This window comes from Acromyrmex echinatior, chromosome 6, assembly GCF_024713525.1.
Source record: "Acromyrmex echinatior isolate Ae372 chromosome 6, ASM2471352v2, whole genome shotgun sequence".
Lineage (NCBI taxonomy): Eukaryota > Metazoa > Arthropoda > Insecta > Hymenoptera > Formicidae > Acromyrmex > Acromyrmex echinatior.
In genome coordinates, this window is record NC_141857.1 from 11,489,812 (window position 1) to 11,516,203 (window position 26,392).

Below are 26,392 nucleotides of genomic sequence, written 5' to 3' on the forward strand. Positions count from 1 at the left end.
TTGACTTTGGAGCAATCAAGAGATTTTTAAAATTTCTTATGTCAAAGAGTAAAGTAACTGCAAGGCTCAATACTGTAAATATTTTATTATTGAATAATCTCATAGATAATATATCACCTTGTTTACCTACTGAATTTGTAAGAAAAGTTAGATCTTTAAAGTTCTTTGCCAAATGGAAATGAATGCCGCCAATTTCTTATTTTAGTTAAAGCAAATAAAAAACTTATGATGTCCACTAACTAACCTCCTCTATAGCAAATTTGTAAAAGATTTTTAGAGCACCAAACAATTGAAAAATCTTATGGCAAGTCAGTAATTAGAGGTTTGTTTTAAGAGCATCATGAAGGTCCTACAACCAACTTAAAAATTTTTAAGAATTAATTTCATGTTTATGAAAGTGAAGATTTTATTCTAAAGGATAAGAAACCAGATAATTGTGTACGCTTCCGAAATGGATATCATGGGCTAATTTGTAATATTCCTCTTGTAATAATAATGATGTCCAAATAGTGATATGAACATTTCAGTCATGTAGTGATCTATAGTCTTATCCAATTGAATCGAATAAATTTAAGTGTATGTACAATAAGATTGGAAACAAGACCATTTATGTTAAATAACATTACTTTAAATACGAAGCGCTACTACGGTCTAAGTGTTGAGATGTTGAACTAATATATATTCATATAAATAAATTAATTTCAGAAATGATAATTACGTGCCGATATGATTGTCGGACTTTCAACGCAATCAATCTGAAATATTAATAATTCCCCCAAATTTTCCAAATTAATCTTAATAAACTTATTGCGAAAAATATTGCCTCGGCTGGGAATCGAATCCGGATCTCTTGCATTCCGTGCGAGCGTCCTGAGCCTTTAGACTACGGAGACGTGGTAGTTAAGTGTATGTAGTTTGGGATCTGTTAGAAGATATGAAGATTTAAAAGTTATCATGTATGGTGCGTACACCTGCTACATACAAGTGCGTACATCTGCTAAATCAGACTACGAATATAGTATTTTCTCTTCTCCATTTATTATAGGTATTGAAAGCTTTAATTGTTGTGTGGGGAATTCTTAATGCCTCACTAGCGCAGCGAGCGTAGTAAGCTTAAGGATTGTGTTGGTAACGAGTTGCTTAGCAGCGTAAAAAAAAATAATAAAAAAGAAATATTATATTAAGAGATCAATAGAGGTGTTCGTCCTGTACGTTTGTATAAAATTATACTCGTGAAATAAATATTATATTTACAGTTACAAATTAAGTCTCGATTGTAAATTTCTTTATCACATCACACGACAAGCGTGGGCTTGTCAAAAGAACTCTGACTTATCCATTGAGTCAGATTTCCCACATTGGTGACCCCGACGTGATGTGATATGAAAGGCCGTTGTGATACGAAAGGCCATCGTGATATAAAAGGCCGACAAGATCTAAAGGCCGATGTGATCGAGAGGAAGAAGCGATTAACTGGTAACTGTCGTTCGAGCAACATCGAGACGAACTTGGTTTCGAACCGAGCAGAAGTGCACATTGCCGACGTCGTAGCCGATAAGGAAGCTCGTCGCCGACGTAGTAGCCGACAAGGAGGCCCATCGCCGACGTCGTAAGCAGCAGCAAGCTCATCGTCGATATTGTGACCTGTCGCAAGGCCCCATCGTTAAGGCCGGGGCCAGTGGAAAATTCTCGCCGTTGGAAACACCGCAGAGACATATCCAACGACAGGCGCTCAGCGTTCCGCCGACGTGGGAATTGCACGAATCAGCCCAGGAGCCGGCGTTCAGGACGTCATCGCCGTCGCCGCCATTATGATCTGTCAAGGACGACCTCGCCGCCATTGTGACCTGTGAAGGACGACTTCGCCGCATAGCAGTCGGGCAAGTTGTGTATGCAGCGCGTTAGTTTTTAAGTGTGCGTAATCCGGTAAACAGGAAAGTAGATCTTCCGCGCTTTTCTTCACGAGATCAATTATACGAACGTCAATTAACAATTTCTCCATTATTGACAAATTAACTTTGAGCGATCGAAATTTTTATAGCGCGCGCGTAAGCGATTAATATTTAAGGTCGTTAGGAAGTACTGATTGTTCGCGATTCGTCACGTATAGTCATGGCTCCTCCCACCAACGAGGAATTGCAGGAGCAAGTGATGCAACTGCAAGCGATGCTTCAGCAGATGCAGGGCAAGGTGGCAGGCAATGTCGCGCGCGTGGATTCATATAGAGTTCCGAAAATTCCGCCGTTCTTAATTAAAGATCCGGTGATATGGTTCATTCAAGTCGAGGCCACTTTCGAGGCCGCTCGAATCACAGAGCAAAGACTAAGGCGCATCACGTGATTATGTCTCTGGACGCAGAAGCTATCGCGTGCTGCAGAGATCTCATCGCGGAACCCGATATTAATGAACCATATACCAAATTAAAACGGCGTATCATTGAAAATTTTTCAGCGTCAGCAGAAAGTCAACTGCGACAATTAATAAAAGGCCAAGTGCTTACATCAGGGAAACCGTCGCAGATTCTCAGTCGACTTCGTAACTTAAACTCTGACAAACGATGTGACGACGCCGTAATGAAAACTGTGTTCTTTGAACATTTATCACCGCACATTAGAAGCATTCTTGCGACTACCGAAAGTACGGATCTGGATAAATTAGCCAAAATGGCGGATAAAATAGTTGAAACCGTGGGTGATTCTGCGCAGTGTGCCGCCGTATCGTCGTCAGAGTCTAAACCGTCCGACTTAGAAGCCAGGATCGACGGTCTGGCCGCTGATATTGCTACCTTCGCTGCTGAGGTCAAGCGATACAGCAGATCTCAGACGAGAGACAAGATAAATAAAAATCGTAAGCGTTCCAAAAGCAGAAACCCTCGTGTCTGCTGGCCGCATCGTACTTTTGGGAAACAAGCGCGAGTCTGTAAGGGAACTGAAAAATTCCCGTGCCCTTGGCCAAAGCCCAAGATTTTAACGGACGAAAAGGCGGGGGAATAGAATCGTCTGCCACCGAGGAGACAGGTATGGCGGGCGTCGATTCTTCTGTCCGTCTCCACATCCGAGATCGAGTCACCGGAGAGTTATTCCTTGTAGATACGGGGGCGGAAATTTCGCTGCTTCCCAGCACTTACGCGAAGAACAAAACTCCGACCAATTTCAAACTTTACGCGGCAAACAATACGTGTATAGATACATATGGGGAGTCGTTCCGAACGCTACATTTAGGGATACGCCCGATCACATGGAATTTCTGCGTAGCATCAGTTCCGTACCCGATTATTGGGGCCGACCTGATTGCACATTATGGTCTCCTTCCGGACTTTAAAGGTCGTAGACTCATCGATTCACAAAATAATGTGTACGTGTCGGGCACTGTTAAATCAGTACCACAGCTTGCCATTAGCACAGTCAAACCCAGTACGAAATTCGCGAGTATTTTATCTGAATTTCCGGAGGTCACCGGTTTAGAACAGGTAACTCCGAATTGCAGTAGCGATGTTCGTCATCATATCATTACCACGGGCCTGCCGGTTGCTGAGCGTCCCAGGCGGTTAAGTCCGGAAAAATTAAAAGCGGCAAAGGCTGAATTTCAACGGCTAGTCAAAGCCGGTATTTGCCGTCCGTCCAGTAGTCCATGGGCAAGTCCCATTCACATGGTACCGAAAAAAGACGGATCATGGAGGATCTGCGGCGATTACCGTCGTCTTAACGCAATTACTGTGCCGGATAAATTTCCCGTACCGCATTTGCACGATTGCTCCTCCAATTTGCGTGGGAAAGTCATTTTTTCTAAGCTAGATCTGTATCAGGCATACAATCAAATTCCAGTGGCGCCGGAAGATATTCCGAAAACGGCTGTCATTACGCCTTTCGAGTTGTTCGAATATAAATTCATGACATTCGGTCTTAGAAACGCGAGTCAAACATTTCAGCGTCAAATCTTCCGCGCTCTAGGCGATCTGGAATTTGTGTTTGCATTCATCGACGACATACTCATAGCGTCGACGTCTCTTGAAGAGCACGAAGCTCATTTACGCAGTGTTACAGCGATTAAAAAAATTTTATTTACGACTCAATGTAAATAAATGCGAGTTTGGCAAGCAGGAATTAGAATTCCTCGGATTTACGATTAACAGCGAAGGGTGTAAACCAACACTCGATAAAATTCAGGCTATTCGCGAATTTCCAAGGCCTAACACTATAGTCGAAATGCGTCGTTTTCTTGGGCTTGTCAATTTCTATCGTAAATTACTACATAATGCAGCTATCGTTCAGGCACCATTGAATGAGTACCTTCGCGATTCACGCAAAAATGACAAACGGCCAATCATATGGACGCCGGTGGCTGAAGAAGCGTTCAATGAGTGCAAGGAGAGTCTGGCCAACGCGACTATACTCTCTCACCCCTCCGACGCAGCCGAGACGCGCCTCGTTTGTGACGCGTCAGATTTCGCCATCGGGGCCGCCCTCGAACAACGTTTAGACGATTTTTGGAAACCGCTCGCATTCTTTTCGCGCAAATTAAATTCGGCACAACAGAACTACAGCGCGTACGATCGGGAGCTTACGGCGATCGCCGAGGCAATCAAATATTTTCGATATTTCCTCGAGGGGCGAAATTTCAAAATTGTGACCGATCACAAGCCTCTCATCTACGCGTTTTTGCAACGTTCCGAAAAAGCGTCACCTCGGCAACAGAGGCAACTTTCGTTCATCTCGCAGTTCACTACGCGTATCGAATACCTATCGGGTGAAGATAATATTGTGGCGGATTCCCTTTCCCGCATCGAAGCCATTCGTTTACCTGTTGAGATCGAACTTAATGAACTTGCACAGAAACAAGAACAAGACGAGGAACTACGATCTATTCGCGAATCTCCTGATTTTCCGCTTTCTATGAAGCGAATTCAATGGGGGCCGACGCATACTACACTTTACTGCGAAATGACTGGCGAGGCAATCCGTCCCTATATACCGGCATCTTTACGAGATCGCGTTTTTCATTTATTCCATGATGCGGCTCATCCGGGCCCTAAAGTCACGGATCGGGTAATTCGTCAACGATATGTGTGGCCCAACATGCATCGCGATATTACAAAATGGTGTAAGAATTGTCTTGACTGTCAGCAGTCAAAAATATCCAGACACGTTCGATTACATCCTGAAAAATTTGTCGCACCCGACGGGCGTTTCGAGCACGTTCATATGGATTTAATAGGTCCCTTGCCTGAGTCGGACGGGTACAGATATTGTGTGACGATGATTGATAGATTTTCGCGTTGGCCAGTAGCAATACCTGTGAAAGATATTGAAGCCATTACAGTGGCACGCGCGTTTTATGACAACTGGGTAGCAAATTTTGGAGCACCCAAAACAATAACTATTGATCAAGGTACTCAGTTTGAAGCGCAACTGTTTACGGCACTTCTTCAGCTGATCGGCTGTCAACGAATTCGTACCACGGCGTATCATCCCGCTTCGAACGATATGATTGAGCGGTGGCATAGAAGCTTAAAAGCTGCTATTATGTGTCATGCCAATGAAGGTTGGTCACGAGTACTTTCGACCGTATTATTAGGTCTGCGTACTCATGTCCGCCTTGACACCGGCGCATCGCCTGCGAAATTTGTCTATAGAACGACACTGCGCGTCCCCGGAGAATTTATACTGCCGGACGACTTCACTCCTAGTCCGCAAATTTTCATGGAGGAATTCCGCGAGCATATGCGCAAAGTTAAGCCAATTTCAATAGAGCATAAGCACAAGAAACGCGCATTCGTATTTAAAAATTTATATTCTTGTTCCCATGTTTTTCTACGGGTGGGCGGTACCAAGAGAGCATTAAAGCGTCCTTACACCGGCCCTCACAAGATTATAAATCGTGTTTCGGATCGAGTTTTCGATATTGAAGTTAATGGTGCACAGCGCAGTGTATCAGTCGAGAATTTGAAGCCAGCGTATGGCATACGCGATGATTTGTGTAGTGCGATTCTAGAAACAGGGCAAACAGCTAATTCGTCTAGCAACGAGCGACCAACTTTGAGAACGTATGCGCGCCCGAAGAGGAAGGTGACTTTCGCCTTATAATTGTAACAGATCTTCCAAAAATGTAATTAATTTTTGTCATATACTTTTAAGATATTCTATATGACACGTTGTATATATTTTATAAGGTAGATCTAAGTGCCGGATTCGTTGTCACTCGGGGGGGAGTATGTGGGGAATTCTTAATGCCTCACTAGCGCAGCGAGCGTAGTAAGCTTAAGGATTGTGTTGGTAACGAGTTGCTTAGCAGCGTAAAAAAAAATAATAAAAAAAGAAATATTATATTAAGAGATCAATAGAGGTGTTCGTCCTGTACGTTCGTATAAAATTGTACTCGTGAAATAAATATTATATTTACAGTTACAAATTAAGTCTCGATTGTAAATTTCTTTATCACATCACACGACAAGCGTGGGCTTGTCAAAAGAACTCTAACTTATCCATTGAGTCAGATTTCCCACAGTTGCATTTTTTATTTTTGTTTTTTTATCCTGATTTAATCTAATAGGTTAAAATATCTTTCCAATATTTAATTCTATTAAAACTTTCCTAATAAGTATTATTTTGTATTATATTTTGTTGCAGCAAATATTTAATGTTGTGGATTTTCTCATGTGGTTTGATAAAGATGATAAGAACGCTGGTGAAAAGCCTATAAGAGAGACTGCTATAGTACAGGACGATTGGCTGATTCCAAAAAAAAAGGAGTTCACTGGCCACCCCAATTTAAAGATTCCATATTAAAGATGTCAGTTAATTTATCATGGTCTTCCTATGAAGTAGAAAATTAGGAACACATATGATATTTGTAGTTCGAATTTTTTGAAGTTTATTACATTTTATTATTTGGTTTTATTTACGTAACATTTCTTTTTTAGATTCTTACCCAAAAGCCAGAATGGAATTTTCAAGAGCAGTTGATAATTTCCAATCAGCTTCTGAATCACAAGAAAGAGCTGAACGCAAGAAGTAAACATCCAAGCGTTTGGATGACTGAAGTTCAGAATCAAATAAAAATGATACTCTCTGCCATTTCCTCCCAAAATCGATCATTTCAAGATATATGAAAAAGATGTCCCCAAAAATAACAAGGAAGCAAAAAATAATCTTAATATTAAGATGATATTAATTTGACACCATTTAGTAAGAATTTTAATAGTATGGTGAATTCTTTATCATTCACTGAGACATCTGTAGAAAAATCATCTCATTTCTCTGTGCGTTCGAAAAAATTTACAAGAAAATCTACAAAATCAGCTATTCATAAGAATAAAAACCACAAACAATATAACATACATCACTTATTGAAATTAAAAATGTAATATAATGTAAATGTATTAAAATATTTTTATTTAAAATTTTCTAGATGTGAAAAGAACTTTGCAAGAAATCATTAAAAACCAAGAAATAAAAAGCACATTAAAAATCATGAAGCTGGAGAATATTCTGCTTCATGTAGGAAATGAATGTGAGCAGCTAACAAAGTCACGAGAATAGCCAGACTCTTTCCTCTAACTGATATGGAAGCCTTCTTAAAGTTTGAATCTTTTCTAAAAAAAAAAAGACTAATTTTTCCTTCGCTGTACTTCACATTCTTTTCTTATTATTTTATTATTTTATTAATTTCCATCATGTGCTTATTATTAAACATATTGTATTTATACATTGCAGGTAAAATATCTTACAATGAAGTGCTATAATCCTAATATATGAAGAAATGACGAGAAATATATGTCATACATTTTCTAAAGATTTGAAGAAGCAGTTGAATTGGCGACCTCTATAAAGAGTGAGCTCCAGACGGCAAAGACCAGAATACTTATATTAGGTACGTGAAACTTTTAAATTGCATGTGTTCTACTGTTAGTTTGCCGTTGTTAAATTCAGGTTTATTTTTTGCTTGTATTTAGACGCTGTCCTTTTAAAGTATAAGTCACCAGGAATGCGTATTGTAACAAAAATGATTAGTAGATATGGCTGAGAAACAACATTACCTCAAAAAAAAAAGAAATAGTGGAGAACAGAATGAAGAAAAACATAATGAAGAAGAATATAATGAAGAATATGAAGAAAATGAATAGCGATTACTGATTTTGAGGAAATTAAGCAGATCGATATTTTTTAATTACAAAGTTTTGTAACAATAACTTATATTTATTATTTTAATTTATCATTCCAAAGTTATTGTGAGAGTTAATAATTAGCATATTAATATAGTTTTGATATTAATAGTTTACAAAGTTTATTTTTTCAGCAAGTTATGTTTGCTATTTATTTTGATTTTGATTTGTAATTCTAAAATTATTGTGATATATTATATTGTGATAAGTTGACTTAGAATGTTTATTTTTCAGCAAGTTACGAGATTATGTTTGCTACTCCAATATTTTTATTTAGATTGACAATCCATATTCTGGTACTTAACTATAAATATATTACAAGTATAATACATTAGTAATAAAATTAATAAAAAATTAATAATAATATCTTTATTCTTATTTTTGCATCAAAGTATCAACATGTAGATGTACCTTTTAGGTCTCCTATTAGAATTTAGATCCAAGCATACTTTTGCACAATGCATGCAATTACATAAACGAATGAATCGATCCCTTTTTTTCCTTTAATTTCATAAAAAGAAAGAACTTTGTTAGTTGATTCTGTTCTACATTATGTGTTATGCATTCCCGAGAAAAAAAAATGTTATATAAATGGACATATTTTATATATATATAATGATATATAATTGTATATGTCAATTTTTTATATAATTGTATATAATTTTATATAATTATATATGAAACGTTTTTTCCCGGGTTATGCAAAGGTCTGTACTTGTCGCTTAAATGAGTTGATTTAATTGGGCTTCTCAATAAGCATAGATATACTTTTTAGAATGCATTGCCAAAAAGTGCATTAAATACGGATATAATGCAGGACAAAAATGTGCTTTAAAAGTGCATTTATATTTTGCGGATTTCAATATACATTTAAAGCGCATTATACGCGCATTGGAGTATAAAATTTCGTCGTTAAATGACGGAATCGATGTTAAACTGTAGGTTCCATATGGACAGTGTACAACTAGCCACAGGCATATGAAAGAAATCACCACGCTCGGCCATGAGCAACAGGACTAAGAAGAAAAAGAAGAAATGGAGAAAAGATAAACATCAAATGTATTTAATATTCATATATATTTTTAAAATGTATCATTCTCACGCATTTCACATATTTTTACGCATATGTCAAAATATGCATATGTGATATACGCGTATGCATATCACATATGTCAAAAAAAGATTTCCCGAAAAACGGCGCAAATTAACGGATTACTATTTACACAATATTACCAATCCGTAGAAAATTAAGTTTAGTGTCCAAGGGGTTGGTAGCACTTTCGCTGCTACCAACATTATCGCCCCTTTTTTTATGGAAATTGTGTAACCGCTCTTCGGGTGTCATTGTCATACTTGTTTAATAAACGTTAAACAAGGATGACATAACATCCGAGGAGCATTCTAATGAGAATCAGAATACGCCTTAACAAACGACTCAGTACAACACATGATCATCTCATCCTTGTTTAACATTGGCGAATAATAAAAATATAGAGTCCTATGTATGAGAGAAGCGACGCTCAACCACCAATACCACTTCTAACATGTGTTTTTCTTTATCCTACATACGTAGCCTCACAGTCCTTGCAATCTATTTTATATACTATGTCACATTTATTTATTTTTTTCGTGTTGTCCTTGTCTATTGTAATGAATCTGTTTAATTTGCAAGTAGGGATTGTGAAAGCAGCACGCATGTTGACTTTGTTAGCAATAGTTGCAAATCTGTTCTGATATATCCTTTATGTATGGAATGGTAAAACATTTTTTTAGTTTTATTCCTCATTTTTACTTTTTTGTTGTGTTTTTTTATGATGTAACTGTAATCTTTTATTAATGATTTTGAACATGGAATTTAATGGATAGCAGTTTTTTAGTAAAATGTCAATTATTTCTTTGATATTTTTTAAGTAAAATCGTGGATGTATTATTGACATTTCTTTATCGAACTATTCCAAAGATAACTCCTTTTGTGTGTATTAATGGATGTTATGAATAGTAATTGAAATATCTGTCCATCGTATTCTTTTTGAATAAGTCAAATATCATAAGTTGTTTCTCTCTAATTAATTTGACATCTAAGAAGCTAATCGGATATTCCATTTCTGGTGAAATATAGAAATGTGTTGTTTCATGAATAAAGTTGAAAATTATGAGTGTTTTATATGTTTTATCTTTCGAGATGGCCAACAAAATATCGTCAATGTATTTAAAAAAGAACGAGACTGAATGATAGTTTTTCAATAGCTATTATCTCAATATCATGCATCGTTATGTCCGCAACAATAGGTGAAAGAGAAGATCTCATTCAACATTTGTTGGCACATCAAATATTTGTTTATAGCAGATATTTTTACATGTAAAAAGGGTGGATTGAAGTATCATTCTTACACAAACTATGAATTCATCTAACGGAATTTTTGTTGTTGTTGATATGTAATGCCAACTTTTTTCAATGCTAACGATGACTAATTCTATGGTTACGTTTGTGTAAAGAGAAGTTATATTCAACGTACTAGAATATCTTCTTCTTGTAATTTAATATTACTTAATTTCTCTACTACCTATCTACCATTTTTTATATAGCTGGGTACCACTGGGACGTTCGCTTATATAATTTTACGTATGTAATATGCTAATTTATATGTAGTTGTTATTGATAGTGTCGATTATAATTCTTAGAAGAGTGTTCGGTTTATGAATTTTAGGACTTGAATTTTATGCAAGATAACGAGTAACAGTAGGATATGATTTCAATTTTAATTATTGAGAAGAACCACATTAAAGGTCGAAACGTTCATTTGATATTATAATTATAATACATTATTGTAACATTTGATATTAATACACTGTCACGGCACACACGTACCGAGCTCGAAAAGCTCTTTTTTAAATATTGAATAATTATAATATTATAATCTGAATTAATAAGTGTCCCGCAAATACCGAAACATATGTCCTTCTTCATACCAATTTTCTATTGAAATATAGGTTTTAATAAAAAAAGGAAACAAAAATTGCCAATAAAGAATCAACGCAATTAACAGTGTGCAAAATAATTTTTTGTTTAACTAGAATGCATATATTTTGACTAACGATTTCGATCCTATTCAATGTAAATATATAAATGAAAATCTATTTGTGATACATAATATAAATAAATGTTCTAAAGATACGATAGCAGCTGCTAATATTACATATTAGCAGCGCATAATATCTTGCATAATAGTCATCTATTTATTTCAAAACTCAGAATTCTAAAAAGAGATCCATATTTAAAGTGTTGTATAACAGTGGTCAATTGTTTGATAAACCAAGTCGTAAACAAGTCATTTTCCATAGAATTATTATGATATCAAACGATGTATCGTGAGTTGGATGAACCATAGCGTTGTTAATGATTTTTATGAGAATAATGCGGAGAAAAATTTAATGCTGTTGTGTCAATTAAGAATTATATATTAGGTGTTGGAATTAATTCGTAGCGTTTTACAAGTGATGGGAAGTACTTTCATTAATGTATTTTTTAATGCTCATGTAAAATAAATAACATTCTTTCATTAAAAAACGCTACGAATTAATTCCAACACCTAATAAAATTTAATACAGAATAAAAATTTTGTGACTGTATCCGTTGGAAGTTAGAGCGATAATACTAGATAATTCTAACTTTTAACGAAGGGGGGGGGGGGCACAAAATTTTTATTCTATTAAATGACTGGCGTTTATACATTGGCTTATCAAACAATTGACCACTGTTATATACAATACCTTAAGCATGGACCTCTTTTTAAAACTCTAATTTTTGTAATAAATAGATGATTATGCAAGATATCATGCGCTGCTAATATGTAACTATCGAACCATGTAACTTTAGAACATTTATTTATATTATGTAGGAATAGGTTTTATGTATTTGCATTGAAAAGGACTGAAATCGTTGATCAAATCGTATGCATTCTAGTGAAAGAAAGAAATTTTTTTGCGCACCGTTGACTCTCTATTCGTAATTTTTATCTCTTTTTTCTATTAGATTTATTTTCAGAACCGTATTTATATCATTATTTATAAATATATAATAAAATCTTATGGACTGCCAAAAATTCATAAGGAAGGTCATCCGCTAAGATTGATAGTTAGCTGCATAAACAGTACTTTTTATCCATTGGCAACCTTCCAAAAGATATTTATTGACAATAATAATATAATAAAAAGAATTTCAGTTATGTAAAAAACAGTTTTGATATTGTAAATAAACTCAATGGAAAGGTAATCGATAAAAACTTCAGTATTATATCATTTGACGTGGTCTCGTGGTCTCTGTACACGAACATTCCGACCGATTTAGTATTAAAGAGCATTGAACGTAGATAAACTTGATTGAAAATAAGACTTCGATTCCTTTACTTGAGTTCATTAAAGCAATTATGATTATAATTAACTCTACATTTTTTTAATTCGACAAAAAAATATTTAGACAGATTTTTGGCATGCCAATGGGCTCTCCTTTGTCCCCTATATTAGCAAACATAGTTCTACAAGACTTAAAACAAGAAATTATTACTGCTAATAATATTATCTCGTCTTTTTATTTCCGTTATGTGGATGACATTGTGTTAGTGGTGCATAAAGACAAGGTTGAAGAGATTCTGGAATTGTTTAACTCATATCATGAAAGGCTTAGATTCACTGTTGACTTTGGCGATGAAAACGGCATAAATTTTTTAGACGTAAAATTGATGAGACAAGAAGGAAGAATCATCTTCAATATTTACAAAAAACCTACTAATTCTGGAAGATATTTAAATTATTTTTCGAATCATCCGTTAGTACATAAAAGGGGTGTAATCATCGGACAATTAGATAGAATATTGCTTTTATCCCATTCAAAATTTTAAGAAAAAAACATCTCTGACTTGATTCACACTCTGTTAATGAATAGTTATCCTCTTAAATTCATCTTTTCAACAATAAAAAATAGAATTAAAACTTTATAAAGTAGAAATAATTTAGATAAAAATGGTGAGTACAACAATAACGAAAGCGACTCTAATTCTAATTTCAAGAAAAAGTTTTTCATAATACCATATTTAAGTAAAGTATCGGAAAAATTTAAAAAACTATCACATATTCAGAGCTTTAATATCGCTTACAAACCTATAAATAAAATGAATAAATGTATAAAAACTGGATAAGATCCCTTGCGTAAAGAGGACCATCGTGGAGTGATTTATAAAATAAATTGTTTAAATTGTGAGTCTTCTTATGTTGGCCAAACAAAAAGGAAATTAAAAACTCGAATAAAAGAACATAGAGCTGACATAAGAAGATACATCTTTGAGATGTCAGTGATTTCGCGTCACCAGTTGAATGAGATGCATGAATTGGGATAATGTCAGAATTTTAGACACAGAACAATTATTAATGAAAAGAAGAATCTCTGAAATGATATATATTAAAGGCCAAATGGTATCAATAAGCAAAATGACACTGAAGATTTTTATCTGCCTCTTCTTAAGAAAGATCTCTCTCACACTTAATAAATAATTCTAGAACAATCTAAACTTTTGACACATATATATAAATAGTGGTAAATATATATGATATGACAAATAATAACACACAATGTCACGACAAATTTCCATCTGTGTAAAGGATGTACTTGAGATTCATCATTTTTTTGCTGTAAAACAGATAACGATTCTATTCTCATACATTTCGACTAGAAGATATTAATAATAGGTTAATTTTTTAAATTAGATTCTGAAAATTCTTGTTCTACATATTTCGTAATATCATAATTGGCGTTGCAACATTGTTGTACGAGGCACCTTCACATGATGAAAGAACATGTTTATATAATACATATTATATTACTCGATTGAATTTAATGTCAGCTATATGTAATTCTGCGGTTTAAGAATATTGTGAATTTAGTGAAGATGGCCAGATTGTGGCCGAAACGTCTAATGTTTTATTAATGTAATGATAATTAAATATCACAAACAATATCTTGTGCGGTGATTTTTATGCTCTTCTTTTCATAAGTTATTATTTATAGATTTATTTCTGTTACACTGGATTACTCGAAAATTTTTCCCTTCACTTTTATCAAATATCAAACATATTATTCTATTTTAGATATGTTTACAAATATGGGCCCTTCAGCTGTAAAAAGGAGATATATGTATAGCTTTCCACTACGGGCTCAATATGGCTGCTTTAATTAGATGGGGATATCACCAATCAGAAATCGCGATGCGACATCGCTTCTCTCATATATTTACAAGAATATAATGATCTATGTCACACCATGTGTATCTCTTGTTGGAAAGCACCATAGGACAGCAGATGATGTATCAGCGTTGCTACTTTTCGTCGTATCAACATTATGTACAGCATATGTCACGTCGCCGACGCTTTCACGCAGTTTTGATCGCAGAAATTATTTGTAATTGTAAAAAAACCAAAAGGTAAAAACTATTGAGGAGGCATTGCCCCCCCCCCCCAATAATTTTATTGAGAGGGCAAAAAATGATCTCTCCCTCCCCCCATAGTAAGCGCCCATGTTTAATAACAATTAATAAACATTATTTATTTGAATAAAAGAACCTTGTTATATTACCTTTTATGACCGGAGCAAGATTAGTTCGCAGAGCCAATATCGAATGAGACAACTGAGTATTTGTCGCTAATGCGTTATTTAATATATAATTTTCTGGAATTATTATTTTAGGTGTGATATTCACTGAATAAGAATGAATTATCTGAAATCACAATACAAATCGCATACACATATTTATCATATTGATTTACTTGTAGTTTAAGAAGTTCTATAAATTGCATATTCTAATACCTGTTCATCAAGAATAGTTACTGTTCGTTGAAGTACACCACTTTCAGCTTTTAGCCCAGCTCTCTCCGCTTTGCAACGCTTATATAATGTACTCTTAGTCTTTAAACAATTGATATATTTTTTCAATTCTTCTGCTCTAGGTATTGAGGTCTCCAATAAAGTCTTTGAATAATCCTGTTTCTCTTTTAATCGTGATTGTAATTCCTCTAAGTAACTTTCTGTTTTTTCTAAACGTTCAAGAGCATTCCGTTTCATATTTCCGACAGCAGCAGCTTGTTGTCTGAATGGTCCCACTTTGTCGATATCATTTTTAGTTATCTAAAAATAACATTAAATAAAGTATCTTTTAAAACTGTAATGTAAATACGCAACAACTGAAATGAAAACTTTAAACAGTCATTGAATCTTTTAGTGCTTAAATAATTTGGTGTAAATTTTACACATCAAATCTTGTTCACCAAATTTAATTTTCAATTTTGAATCATTATCTTAATAGAGCTATAATAATAATATCACAAATTATCGACAGAAATTAGTAATATTGATTTAATAGTATTGATTTGAGCAATTAATAATATTAATCTTACTTGTTGTACATTCACATATACGGTCTTATTAAATCATTTATTATTAATAATATTGATGCTTAAAGCATCTGAAAAATGATATATTTGTAAGAAGTAAATAAGACCTGCCATTCAATATGTTATTACAAATAAATTTCCCTTTTCAAACATGTTATAATTTTATTCTTGATACATACTTTGGATTCTACTAAATCTTGTATAGCCTTTGATATCACATCTAAATTATTTCTCATAGTCATAATTTTATCCGCGCCTAAACAGGAATATTCCTTGACTACTGATAATGCTCGCATCCGATTCTTCTTTACGTTTAGCTCAGATGGAAGCTTCTCTTTTACAATTGCAGATTGTACTGTTACTTCCCCTGTCAGATGTTGAATTAATATTTGTGGTGTGAGTCCAGTATTGTTGCGTTTTAGAGTGTATAATTCACGTTCGACTCGTTGAAGGGAATTCTGGATATAGTAAGATTAAAAGAAAAGCATTTAGAGGCACAAGATAAATTTTTACAAAAATTTGTAATTTATCATGAGAAGTATACTTGTAAATCAGAAATAGTGTCTTCCTCTTGCTCCTTCTGTGATATTAGATTACGTTCTTTGTCTTTTTCCGTTCGTAACAATTTACAGACGTCTAGTAAATGTAGGGCGGGTTCAGCTTTTAATTTAAGTTTAGCGACACGTGCTGTCACTGCCTGTGTTTATTGTAAAAAACATGAATTCTTATATTAGTAAATATTGTCCAAAAATATATGTATGTAATCCCAAATTGAAACTATTATAATATAAAATTGTTATATATCTATAATATTATAATTATTATAATAGATATATATATATCTATTATAATAATGGAAATATTATACATCGTGCATTTACAATTGTACGTATAGGTGATAGATCGAGGTAGTATATCCAATGAATATAAAAAATTCGTAATTGAGTTTTTTGTACAAATTTTACATTACAAAGTTTATTTATTCAATATGAAACGATTATTAAACTGACTATATGAATAAATCAAATTTTAAATAAAAAGAACCTTATATTCGGTCAAAGCGAATCTTAATGTTTAAATACATATTTCTTATGCGAATTTATGTATATTCTGATTTTGTATATCGCGTATTGAAATGTTTTCCGGAGTTAAAATGGATCATGAACAAAATAGTAATATCACTTATTAAATTGTACAAGCAATTTAATAATTTTTTTGTGTTAATAAGTATTTTTTATAAGAATATTAATTGTCATATGTTGATAAAACTTAAAAATTGCGAATAATTTACTGCGAAAAATATTATCTCGGCCGAAGAATCCGGATCTCCCGTTTTTCAGGCAGATAGTCAGACTGTCGAGACAAAAAGTCCGGAAAATATTTTGGCGTGTCACATGCACAATCAGAATGTATATAAATTCACACAAGAAATTTATATTTAAGCACAAGTTCCGACTAAATATATGATGTACTTCTTATTTAAAATTTGATTTATATATTCATTCAAATAGAATGTAAACTAAAAAAAAGCTAATAAATCCTTTCCCTTAACTATAGTGACCTGTAATAAATATTCAATTAATATAAGTATAAAAATAGTTTGTGATTCCATACTGCAATAAATCAAAATGCCAATATAATTTCCGCGATTGTTAGTGCGTAAAATTTATAAGGCAATAAGATACAATTGGCAAACAATTGGATGTACTTACAAGGGAAACCTCAGAAATATTCATCTAGTTTTTCAATGCCCATTTTTTTGATTTTTGAGATAAAAAAAATATACATATCACGGCTCTGTTTTTGTTATAAATTTTTGAAAAATTTCCCAAAAAATTGAACGATTGCTCCTGAGAATTAGATTCACGTTCAAGGTTCGGCAACTTTTTCTTCTTACGTGAGAGTTAAATATTAACATTTCTTTAATATTTAAAACAAGAAAAGCGTTTAATCGTATTTTATTGACAAAATTTCATTAAAAATTAAATTGTTTTTAATTAACTTTACAAAAATATACATTAAATTAATTTTTCTTTGCATAAAAATAAAATAAAACGATTTTATGAAAACAACACAATTTATACATAAGTAATCTAAGTGCAATTTAAATAATATCCAGATTAATTAGGATATGTTTTGTAGACATGTGGTATTTCTTCGTTTTTCATTTTATTATAACATATTTTATAATACAACATTTTTTGATTTTTCTTGTAATTCAGCGAGACATCTCTTTGTGATAAAATATATTCAGCCTGTGGTTTCACCCTAAGTTGTCTTTTCGTTTTAAATTGTTGAAGTGTTTCTTCCTCCATCTCAATTCGAATATTATAGAACGCTATGCCTCGGTTCAAGTATTGATTGAATAGTTAGTGAGCATTATTCATCATGCAGGATGCAAACAAAAATTTTTTGCTATACCTGGCGAAAAGTTTTCTCAGCAATTTTCAAATAATTTTCTAGAATTTTTTTAATTTGAAATTTATGAAGATTTTCTTAAATATTTCACAATTTTTCAGATTTTATAAACTTTTTTCAGAAATTACAAAATGAGAAACTGTAGAATATATCATATCTGTACCTTTCAGATTTCCTAAATTTTTTCAAAAATTATGGAATGAGAAATCTTAGAATATGTTCTAAGGCTTCTCATAAAGTGTTTTCGCGCCATGTGTCAGAGGGACACAGCGAATTATATTTTTCAAATTTAAAATCATCCAGAGATAGTATAAAAGGTGCATTAAAAGATTCTCCAGTGTAATCCAATAAAATATTTTTCAAATTATTTTCTCAGTATTTTTGAAAAGCTTTCCAATTCGTATGAAAAAATCTAAGAATTTTTTTTAAAAAGTTACAACATTTAGGTAACGGTCTACGGTGACGCTTATAAATGCTTTGAAGCATTCTTTGACTTATCAGTTAATAAAATTTTTGTCTTTTAATTGGTCAATTAAATGCTTCAAAGAGTTTATAATGAGACTTTGATCATATTCTTATACAGGGTGTTTCCGAATTAAACCGCCAAACTTAAAATATGAATTCAGGATCTCAAAACAAAAATTTTCTTCTGGACATATGCTTGCAAACACTTCGTTCAAAAGATATTTACTTCTGAAGTTATGCAGAACTGTAGGAATAAATAATGTCGAAATAATGTCGAAATAAAGTCTATCCTCTTTATTGCTTTACAATAATCAAAATTTAATTATTAAATGTTTTGTTCAAAATAATGACTTCCAGCCCGGAGACAAGCATTATATTCAATGAAAGAATAGCTGACATTGTGTGTCAGTAATTGCTTCGCACGCTTGCATAATTCTTCTTTTTAATGATTGAAGATCATTAACAGGTATATACTTTATGCTTATTACCTTACTTTCTCGCTGAGTTTTTTCTGAGCGGTGTCGCACTCCGAAGAGTTGCATAATGTTAAATACTCTCATTATATTGGCGACGGGGATAGCACGACGGGGACGTTCAAGAGTATACTAGATTCACAATCTTATAAGGATTTTATTATACACAAAAAAGAATGCATCGATCATGTGCAAAAACGTATGGGTAAGTGGCTCCGAGATTAAAAAAAAAATACTAAAGATTTAGACGAAAAAGGTAAATTAATGGGCTCATTGATTGATGAATTGAGTATTTATTATATGATTTGGCTATTAGACGGCATCATGATTCTATTCAAAAAATGAAAGATGCAATTTGGGCGACGCTACATCATAAAACGCTACACTATTCAACCGATGAGAAACTGCAACACGAAAATTGTTCCAAGAGTGCTCATTCTTGGTGCTCATGGGAGAGGGCCAAAGCTACGAACAAACTACACGAATATACGCATAAATAACATTGTATATAAAGCTGCAAAACCAATACCATATACAGACTTGAATACCGACGATATATTAACACGTTGCTTGGGAGGATACTCAAAACAACAACGAGAGCTTATATGGTCGATTGCGCCGAAAACGATCTCTAGCAGTAAGATTATAGTAGACATAGCTACAGATGTGGCCATATGCAATTTCATTCATAGTCTTGCAAGTTTAATGCAAATTATGCAAGTGCTAAATATCACCGTAGGCACTATGTGCTATAATTATTGCGCGGAAGCGGACGAGCGCTGCATCAAAAAGGCTGAGCGCTCTTTGAGCGGACGGATGCCGCAAAAACTGCTTAAAAGGCATTAAAAACAGCTAGGAAGGAAGCCGACGAAGCCGATGACGAAATTGAAGGAATTGAGTTGTATGGCGCAGGTATTGCAAACTAAAAGTACAATTCCAATTTATAAGTTTATGAATAAAAAATCATATTAAAAACTTTAAATGCGTTTTTCTCAAAACAAGGTTTTCAAGGTTTTCAAGATGTACATGATAACTTTTACAATTCTTAACCGATTCACTTGAAATTTGCACAGATTACTCTCAGATGTTTAATCTAAAGAACTACATAGGATTTTTGCGATATATTGAAAAACTTTTTTGTTATTAACATTTAAAGATAGAAATTTTTAGTCGAAAATCGTAATTTTTTTTCAAACATTGATCATTTTTACAAAAATCAATATTTTGAAAAAATCTTACATACTTCTATAGCTTTAAGTATATGTAGAAAATAAAATTCTTTGGATTTTTGTTCCAGATCCAATGATGTACAAAATTTTGTATACACTGTTTATGTACTCACCGAAAAAGGAGATTCAATGATTCTACTATAACGCCGCTTCATAAAAATAAAAAAAAATTTTTTTGTACTCTCAAAATTTTATATATTAAAACTATTTAAAACGATTTTTGATTGACTTTATTAGTTTACTGCAAAAAATTGCCAAATTTAAGTATCATTTCAGACCTCAAGGGTAGTATCCCCTTTTAAGCCACTGTCGAAGACTTCTGCTATAGTGAGCAGGACAGCCATTCAATTGAAACCAATTGGTAAAAACTATCCCTTAAAGATAAGGGATAGATTTAACATATTAGGTGAAATAAGTTGAAAATTTAAAAAAATAAAATGTAAATGTGACAAGAATTCTTAAAAATTTTTTGTGTGAATGTGACAAGAATTCTTAAAATTTACTCATTTTGATTTAAAAAAAATTTTGATGTATCTGAACCCTTATCTTTAAGGGATAGTTTTCACCTTTTAAAGTGGACCATGGCCAATAAAAAAAAATACATGTCAAATATTTTTCAAAGTTCTACAAATATACAAAGTTTCATTAAAAACGGTGAGTGACACCTCCGTAGGTTTACTTGTTAGTAAATATATATTATTTACCAGGCAAGGTATTATTAATCAAAGAAATATTTAGTCATGTCTATCTCTATGTCTATCCCTTATATATCTTTAAAGAGTAGTTTTCACCCTTTAAAGTGGACCGATAAAAAAAATACGTGTCAAATATTTTTCAAAATTCTACAAATACGCAAAGTTTCATTAAAAACGTGATTGACACCTTCTAGGTTTGTATTGTAAGTATAACTTCATCTATCCACAAAATGTTGAAAATTGTGAATTATTATCTGTTTGATTTAAAAGCCAAACGCAAATGATCTCTTACGTAGCATATCAGCCGGTTATATAATAAATGCTGGACACGTTGAAGGTGATATAGACGTCTATCGGCTGAAAGTGTCTTCTATATGACTGTGAAATTTCTAACGTAAAATCAGATGGAGTCATATTTGTTAATGGATTTTGATCAAAATGCTGCAATATGATGACTGTTCTTCTTTCATTTTACAATAGAGCAAAAACTTCATCAGCCTGAGGAACGATATTAAATAATCCAGTTTTCTTCAGTCATTAAAATCTTAAAGAGAATACTGATTTATCCGGCAATCTTCTGTTCGGAAATCGCGGTGTATTCACGGCGAGCAGCGTTAGCATTTTCATCATAAAACCTACATAAATATACCATATCGGCATATTAACTATTAGAGTACGTGCTTATAAATTTATTCGACAAAAGCATTCAACAAACATAGCTATGAACTACGAGCTACAAGCTTTGCGAATAAAAGCCTATTAATAACCTTCGAGCTTCAAAACAAAAATAAAAAAATATTTCAATTATTCATTCCTATAGTTCTATATAACTGCAGAAGTAAATATCTCTTGAACGAAGCGTTTGGGAGCATACGTCCAGAAAAAAAATTTTGTTTTAAGGTCCTGTGAATTCATATTTTAAGTTTGGCGGGTTTAACCCGGGAATACTCTGTATATTGTCAGTACTGAAAATCTATTATATATATGCAGAAATTTAAAAAAACTGTATAAAAATTATTAGAAAAGTGTCCCAATTCGTACAAAAAATCTGAAAAATTCTTTTAAAAAGTTACAAATTATATAAAAATCCTGAGAAAAATTTTCCAAGACAACGTAATGCATTTCTCTCATAAATAATAATAATAAAAGTAATAGAATAGCATCTGATTCTGACGATAAATACCAGTTATTTAATGTATTCCACTAAAGATCGAAGTTTATTTTTGACATCGTTTCTTCTGTTGCTTACTTTGACTATTTCATTCTTAAATTCAGTTGAAATAAATCTTCTTCTTGTCTTTCCATTTCCCTATTAAAATTCTATTTATATACTTCTTAATCATCTCTTCAATTAGATTAGATTATCAGATTTTACTTGTTCTGAACAATTTTTTCTACATAATCTATAAGTACCCGTGTAATATGTTTTGACTTTAAGTAACTGTTTAGCTAAATTACACCTGTCATAAAAATTATTCATAAATATATTGTGACCTGTATTTAGCTTTTCACTTACAATAACTTTTCATATCCACGACAACTTTCTTCGGATATTCTTTCCTTATGTTACTTAATATGCTCTTCTATATATTGTTACGCCCCTAAAGTATTGTTCTCCCATAATTGGTATATCCTGCGTGAAGAGAGGAAAAAAAAAGAGGAAAATCGATCTGAAGCAGCGATGTTTTTATGGTTACAATTCGAAAGAGGAAGTGACAGATTCTTCCCGTATTGAATAAAGTTCTTTTTTAGTAAAAAATAATGTTCTTATCATTTTACATGCGTTTGCGAAAGCGTCTCAGAAGCATGTACGAGAATGCGATAGTTCGTGCAGACGTAAGAATGTTACCATTTTCAGAACAAGTCCTTTCAAATATGTAATCGTATATACTTTAATGGTTGCATGGTTAATCCCAAGAAAAATTAAAATCTCCGGATAAGATATTAACGATATATTTTATTCCGTCACAATTGAAGCACGTCTTACAATCTCCGTGTCTCGCAATCGACTCGCGACCTCGCGTTCTGACGTTCGGTCGCTCGCATTTTCTCAAATGTTCTCTACATATAAAATATATTTATTACTGTGTCCTTATTACAATTTGAAATGTTTGATTAAATTTTAAGTAATTTATTGTATCCATTTTATGTCAAATTACTATATGTACCCTTGTGAAAGTTTATCCGGAAATTCTATACTTTAATTCTATACTGGCCCCATATGGACATTACTGAAGCATTCGAAGTAAAAGTTTGTCAAACTCATGCCCATTTAGGGTATAATTAGAATAGTTTAATTTAAGTTTCCTAGTCACGGCCCATGCAGGGCCTAGTTTGGATTCCACTCGGCAAAGAAAGTTGAAAAAAATCATATTTGAAGTTTTACGTCCGACCAATCTTGATTATTACTACTAACAATTTATCAATTTTAAAGGCTATTATACTAGAGTATTTAAATGTAAGAAATCCGGGGAAAGTGGAGGTCGTTAAAAGAATATACTCGTATATAAGCTCATGATGTTAGCAGAAAGAAGAAGAAAATCTTTTTTTACATATTTGTTATATTAATTATTCGGTTTTTGAATAATGTTGATGTCACAGATTTCAGCATGTAGGTAAAGCGAATATATTTCCAAATCACGTTTTAATATAACTTTTGATAAATATGCTTAATAAGGAAAATAACTCCGATGACCTTGACCTTGACATATATTATCAAGGTCATAATTCTGAATGACTTCCACCAGGTTTTAACCATTGCTTGTTAGTCGTTAAAAAGTTATTAATAAAAATAGTTCAATAAAACTTTTAGACACAACTGTGCTCCGATGAAACAAATTCTTTGCTTTAACAATGCAAAATATTTTCTTACATAATTTCTTATATAATTTTTGTGTGTTTAGAACAGACAATTTGGCAAGAAAGTAACTTGGTGAGATGAGATAGAACTCGCTTCACATGAAAAGTCGTGTGCTCTTTGGTGGGGAGAAGGTAGGGTGAGAGTCGTTTCACGTAAAAATCATGCACGAATATACTTTAAAATACATAAAATTTCTGTTTTATATATTAGGTGTTGGAATTAATTCGTAGCGTTTTTTAATGAAAGAATGTTATTTATTTCACATGAGCATTAAAAAATACATTAATGAAAGTACTTCCCATCACTTGTAAAACGCTACGAATTAATTCCAACACCTAATATATAGTAGAAGAAAATATCATTTTTCAAACTTCTTTTGTTAATAATTTTTTAATGAATGACGAGTAACGGCTAAAATCTGGTGGAGGTCACTCAGGGTTATGATCTTGATAACATATATCAAGATCAAGGTTATTGGAGCTGTATTCTCTATTCGATGTATTAACCTAATTTTTTTCTGTTTGTTTTAAAATATTAGCATTTGCTAATATATTATTCCTTTATGTGAGGGATTCATTTGCTTTTCCGATAATTTTATCCAATTTTTTGTACATACTTATGTACGCAAGCAAAGTAGAGAGCGAGCGAGACAGTGAGAGTGGAGGAGGAATCCGTTGGCATGCCCGGGCTTGAATAATAATTAATAGTCAAGATTGGTTGAACGTAAAACTTCAAACATGATTTTTTCAACTTTCCTTGTCGATAAGAAAAAGGAATTTAATATTGGGCGATAAATTTCATCATACTCTATAAGAATCTATCGGTTTCAGAGATCCATCTCAGGTTCCTATCTCCGGAGCAAAAATCTCTCTATACTGTGGGTATCCTCCTTTTAGGGACTAGTGGAGAAGGGAAGAAATGGTTGAGAAAGTTAGAAATAGCGACAGAAAAAATGGAAGGTGGAGGAAAAGAATATGAGAGAGGGAAGGGGGAAAAAAAGACATTGTATTGTTATATTACTGTGTCAGAATGTGTAACACTGAGGAAAATCAATAAAAGTTAAAATAACTATTTATACATGCCATAAAATATTCTTCCTTTCATCTTGGTGAAAATCTGGAAAACACCATTATATCAAAGAGAAAGCTATTGCTGATACTTTTTACAGATAAGGAATGTATAAAATAATATGGTTATGGTCATAAAATGTAAGTGAATATAAAATCGAAAATGTTTGTAAGCATATTCACAAATATATTTATTTAAATTGAAAAAAAATTTATTCATTTCTCATGAATACAAAAAAATTATATTTACTCATTTATTCGAATATCGAGTATATTCATCGGATACACTAAGTCGAAGAGAATCATATCGTAGAACGAATCAGATCAATATAAGCTTCGTTCACTTTATTATTTTACCTAACATAATTCTTGTACACAAAGAATCGATTACTATGAATTGAGTAATTTGAACTTGTACCTTTAGGCGCACAGGGCCTTACATATCGCATAATGCATGATGCATAAAAAAGAGAATCAATCAAAGTCCTTTATTCCTTTCCTTTCTATGAAATAAAAAATTCTGATTTATTGATTTTCTTATACTTTATGTATTATGCATTACGCAAAGATTTACACTATCAGTGATATAGTCTTCATTCTGGATTTGAATACAGCTCTTCTCTCAAGAAGTACATGTTCTGACACGAATATCCGAAAAACCTTGACGGATGAAATTAAACATAAAGAAAAGGATTAGCTGTAAACGCGTCATTACATGGTAACGACATCATCTAACTCAACGATACTAACTTCAATTTGCGTAATAAACATAAATATTTCTCTGATCTTGAGATGGTTCGTTAGTAAATTGAGTTACCATATAGAAATGTCTAATTTTTTTTTATATAACGGACGGGTGGGCAAAGTAGAAGACATGAATAAAAATGTGAAAGGAGGGCTGTGGAAGTCAGCACAGTTAACAGTGCGAACTAAATTGTATTTATTATTATTACATAAAAAACGTTGAAATACAATATAAAAAAATTAGATATTTCGACTCATCTTTGAGTAATCTTCAGTAAACTAGCTAATAATATAAAAGCTAAGTTCAAAGCTAACAGTATAAAAGTGCAGCTAATCGCATTATATCGCTTATGTGGATTATCCAACAGTTGCTTGACTTAATGGAAATTGAAACAATGTGGACACTCTATAGTATACTAAATTGAAACTACAATTCTTGTTCCGTGCTCTTAGCAACAGATACTCATCACAAGTCGCCTTAATCAATGATATTTGTGTAAAGAGATGATGGTCACGATTATTAAATTATCTCACACTCAAAATTTAATAATGGTAACCATCACATCCTTACACAAATCATTGATTGCAGCGGCTCGTGAACGTCTCATGGACGTGATTTGACCTTTGCAGCGTGGCAAAGGTCCTACCACATCCCTATCTAACTTGAAATTGATAATAAATGTTGTCAATTTAACTAAAGAGAGATGTCAAAGCGCAGAGATGTCAAATTTTTTGTTTAAATATATAAATATTTAATTACTATTTTGAAAACTGCAAAATACGCAGAGTCAAGACAACATTAACAGTAACATTTCAGATATGAGTCGCTTATTAAAATTT

The 26,392-nt window shown here is 32.8% G+C and overlaps 1 protein-coding gene, 1 long non-coding RNA gene and 1 pseudogene across 34 annotated transcripts in view; 1 reads left to right on the plus strand and 2 right to left on the minus strand.

Moving 5' to 3' along the window:
- The window catches only part of LOC105148557 (intraflagellar transport protein 81 homolog), a 588,627-nt gene that overhangs the window by 445,296 nt on the left and 116,939 nt on the right, over positions 1 to 26,392 (minus strand). For all 33 annotated transcript variants that reach the window (XR_015545343.1, XR_015545346.1, XR_015545345.1 and 30 more), the window contains 4 exons: positions 16,146 to 16,298; positions 15,781 to 16,059; positions 15,018 to 15,335; positions 14,787 to 14,928 (listed from right to left, as the gene is read on the minus strand). Coding sequence is in view for 21 of the 33 variants with exons in the window: in XM_087406976.1 (XP_087263102.1) it covers positions 14,787 to 14,928; positions 15,018 to 15,335; positions 15,781 to 16,059; positions 16,146 to 16,298 (892 nt within the window). In the remaining 12 variants the exon portion in view is untranslated. The remainder of the gene's footprint in view (positions 1 to 14,786; positions 14,929 to 15,017; positions 15,336 to 15,780; positions 16,060 to 16,145; positions 16,299 to 26,392) is intronic.
- LOC147909437 (uncharacterized) lies at positions 9,220 to 14,780 on the minus strand. Its single transcript, XR_015545357.1, has 2 exons — positions 14,474 to 14,780; positions 9,220 to 14,329 (listed from the first exon to the last, which is right to left on the minus strand). It is a non-coding gene; the product is annotated as an uncharacterized LOC147909437 (long non-coding RNA).
- Positions 18,831 to 21,949, plus strand: LOC147909438 (uncharacterized; annotated as a pseudogene).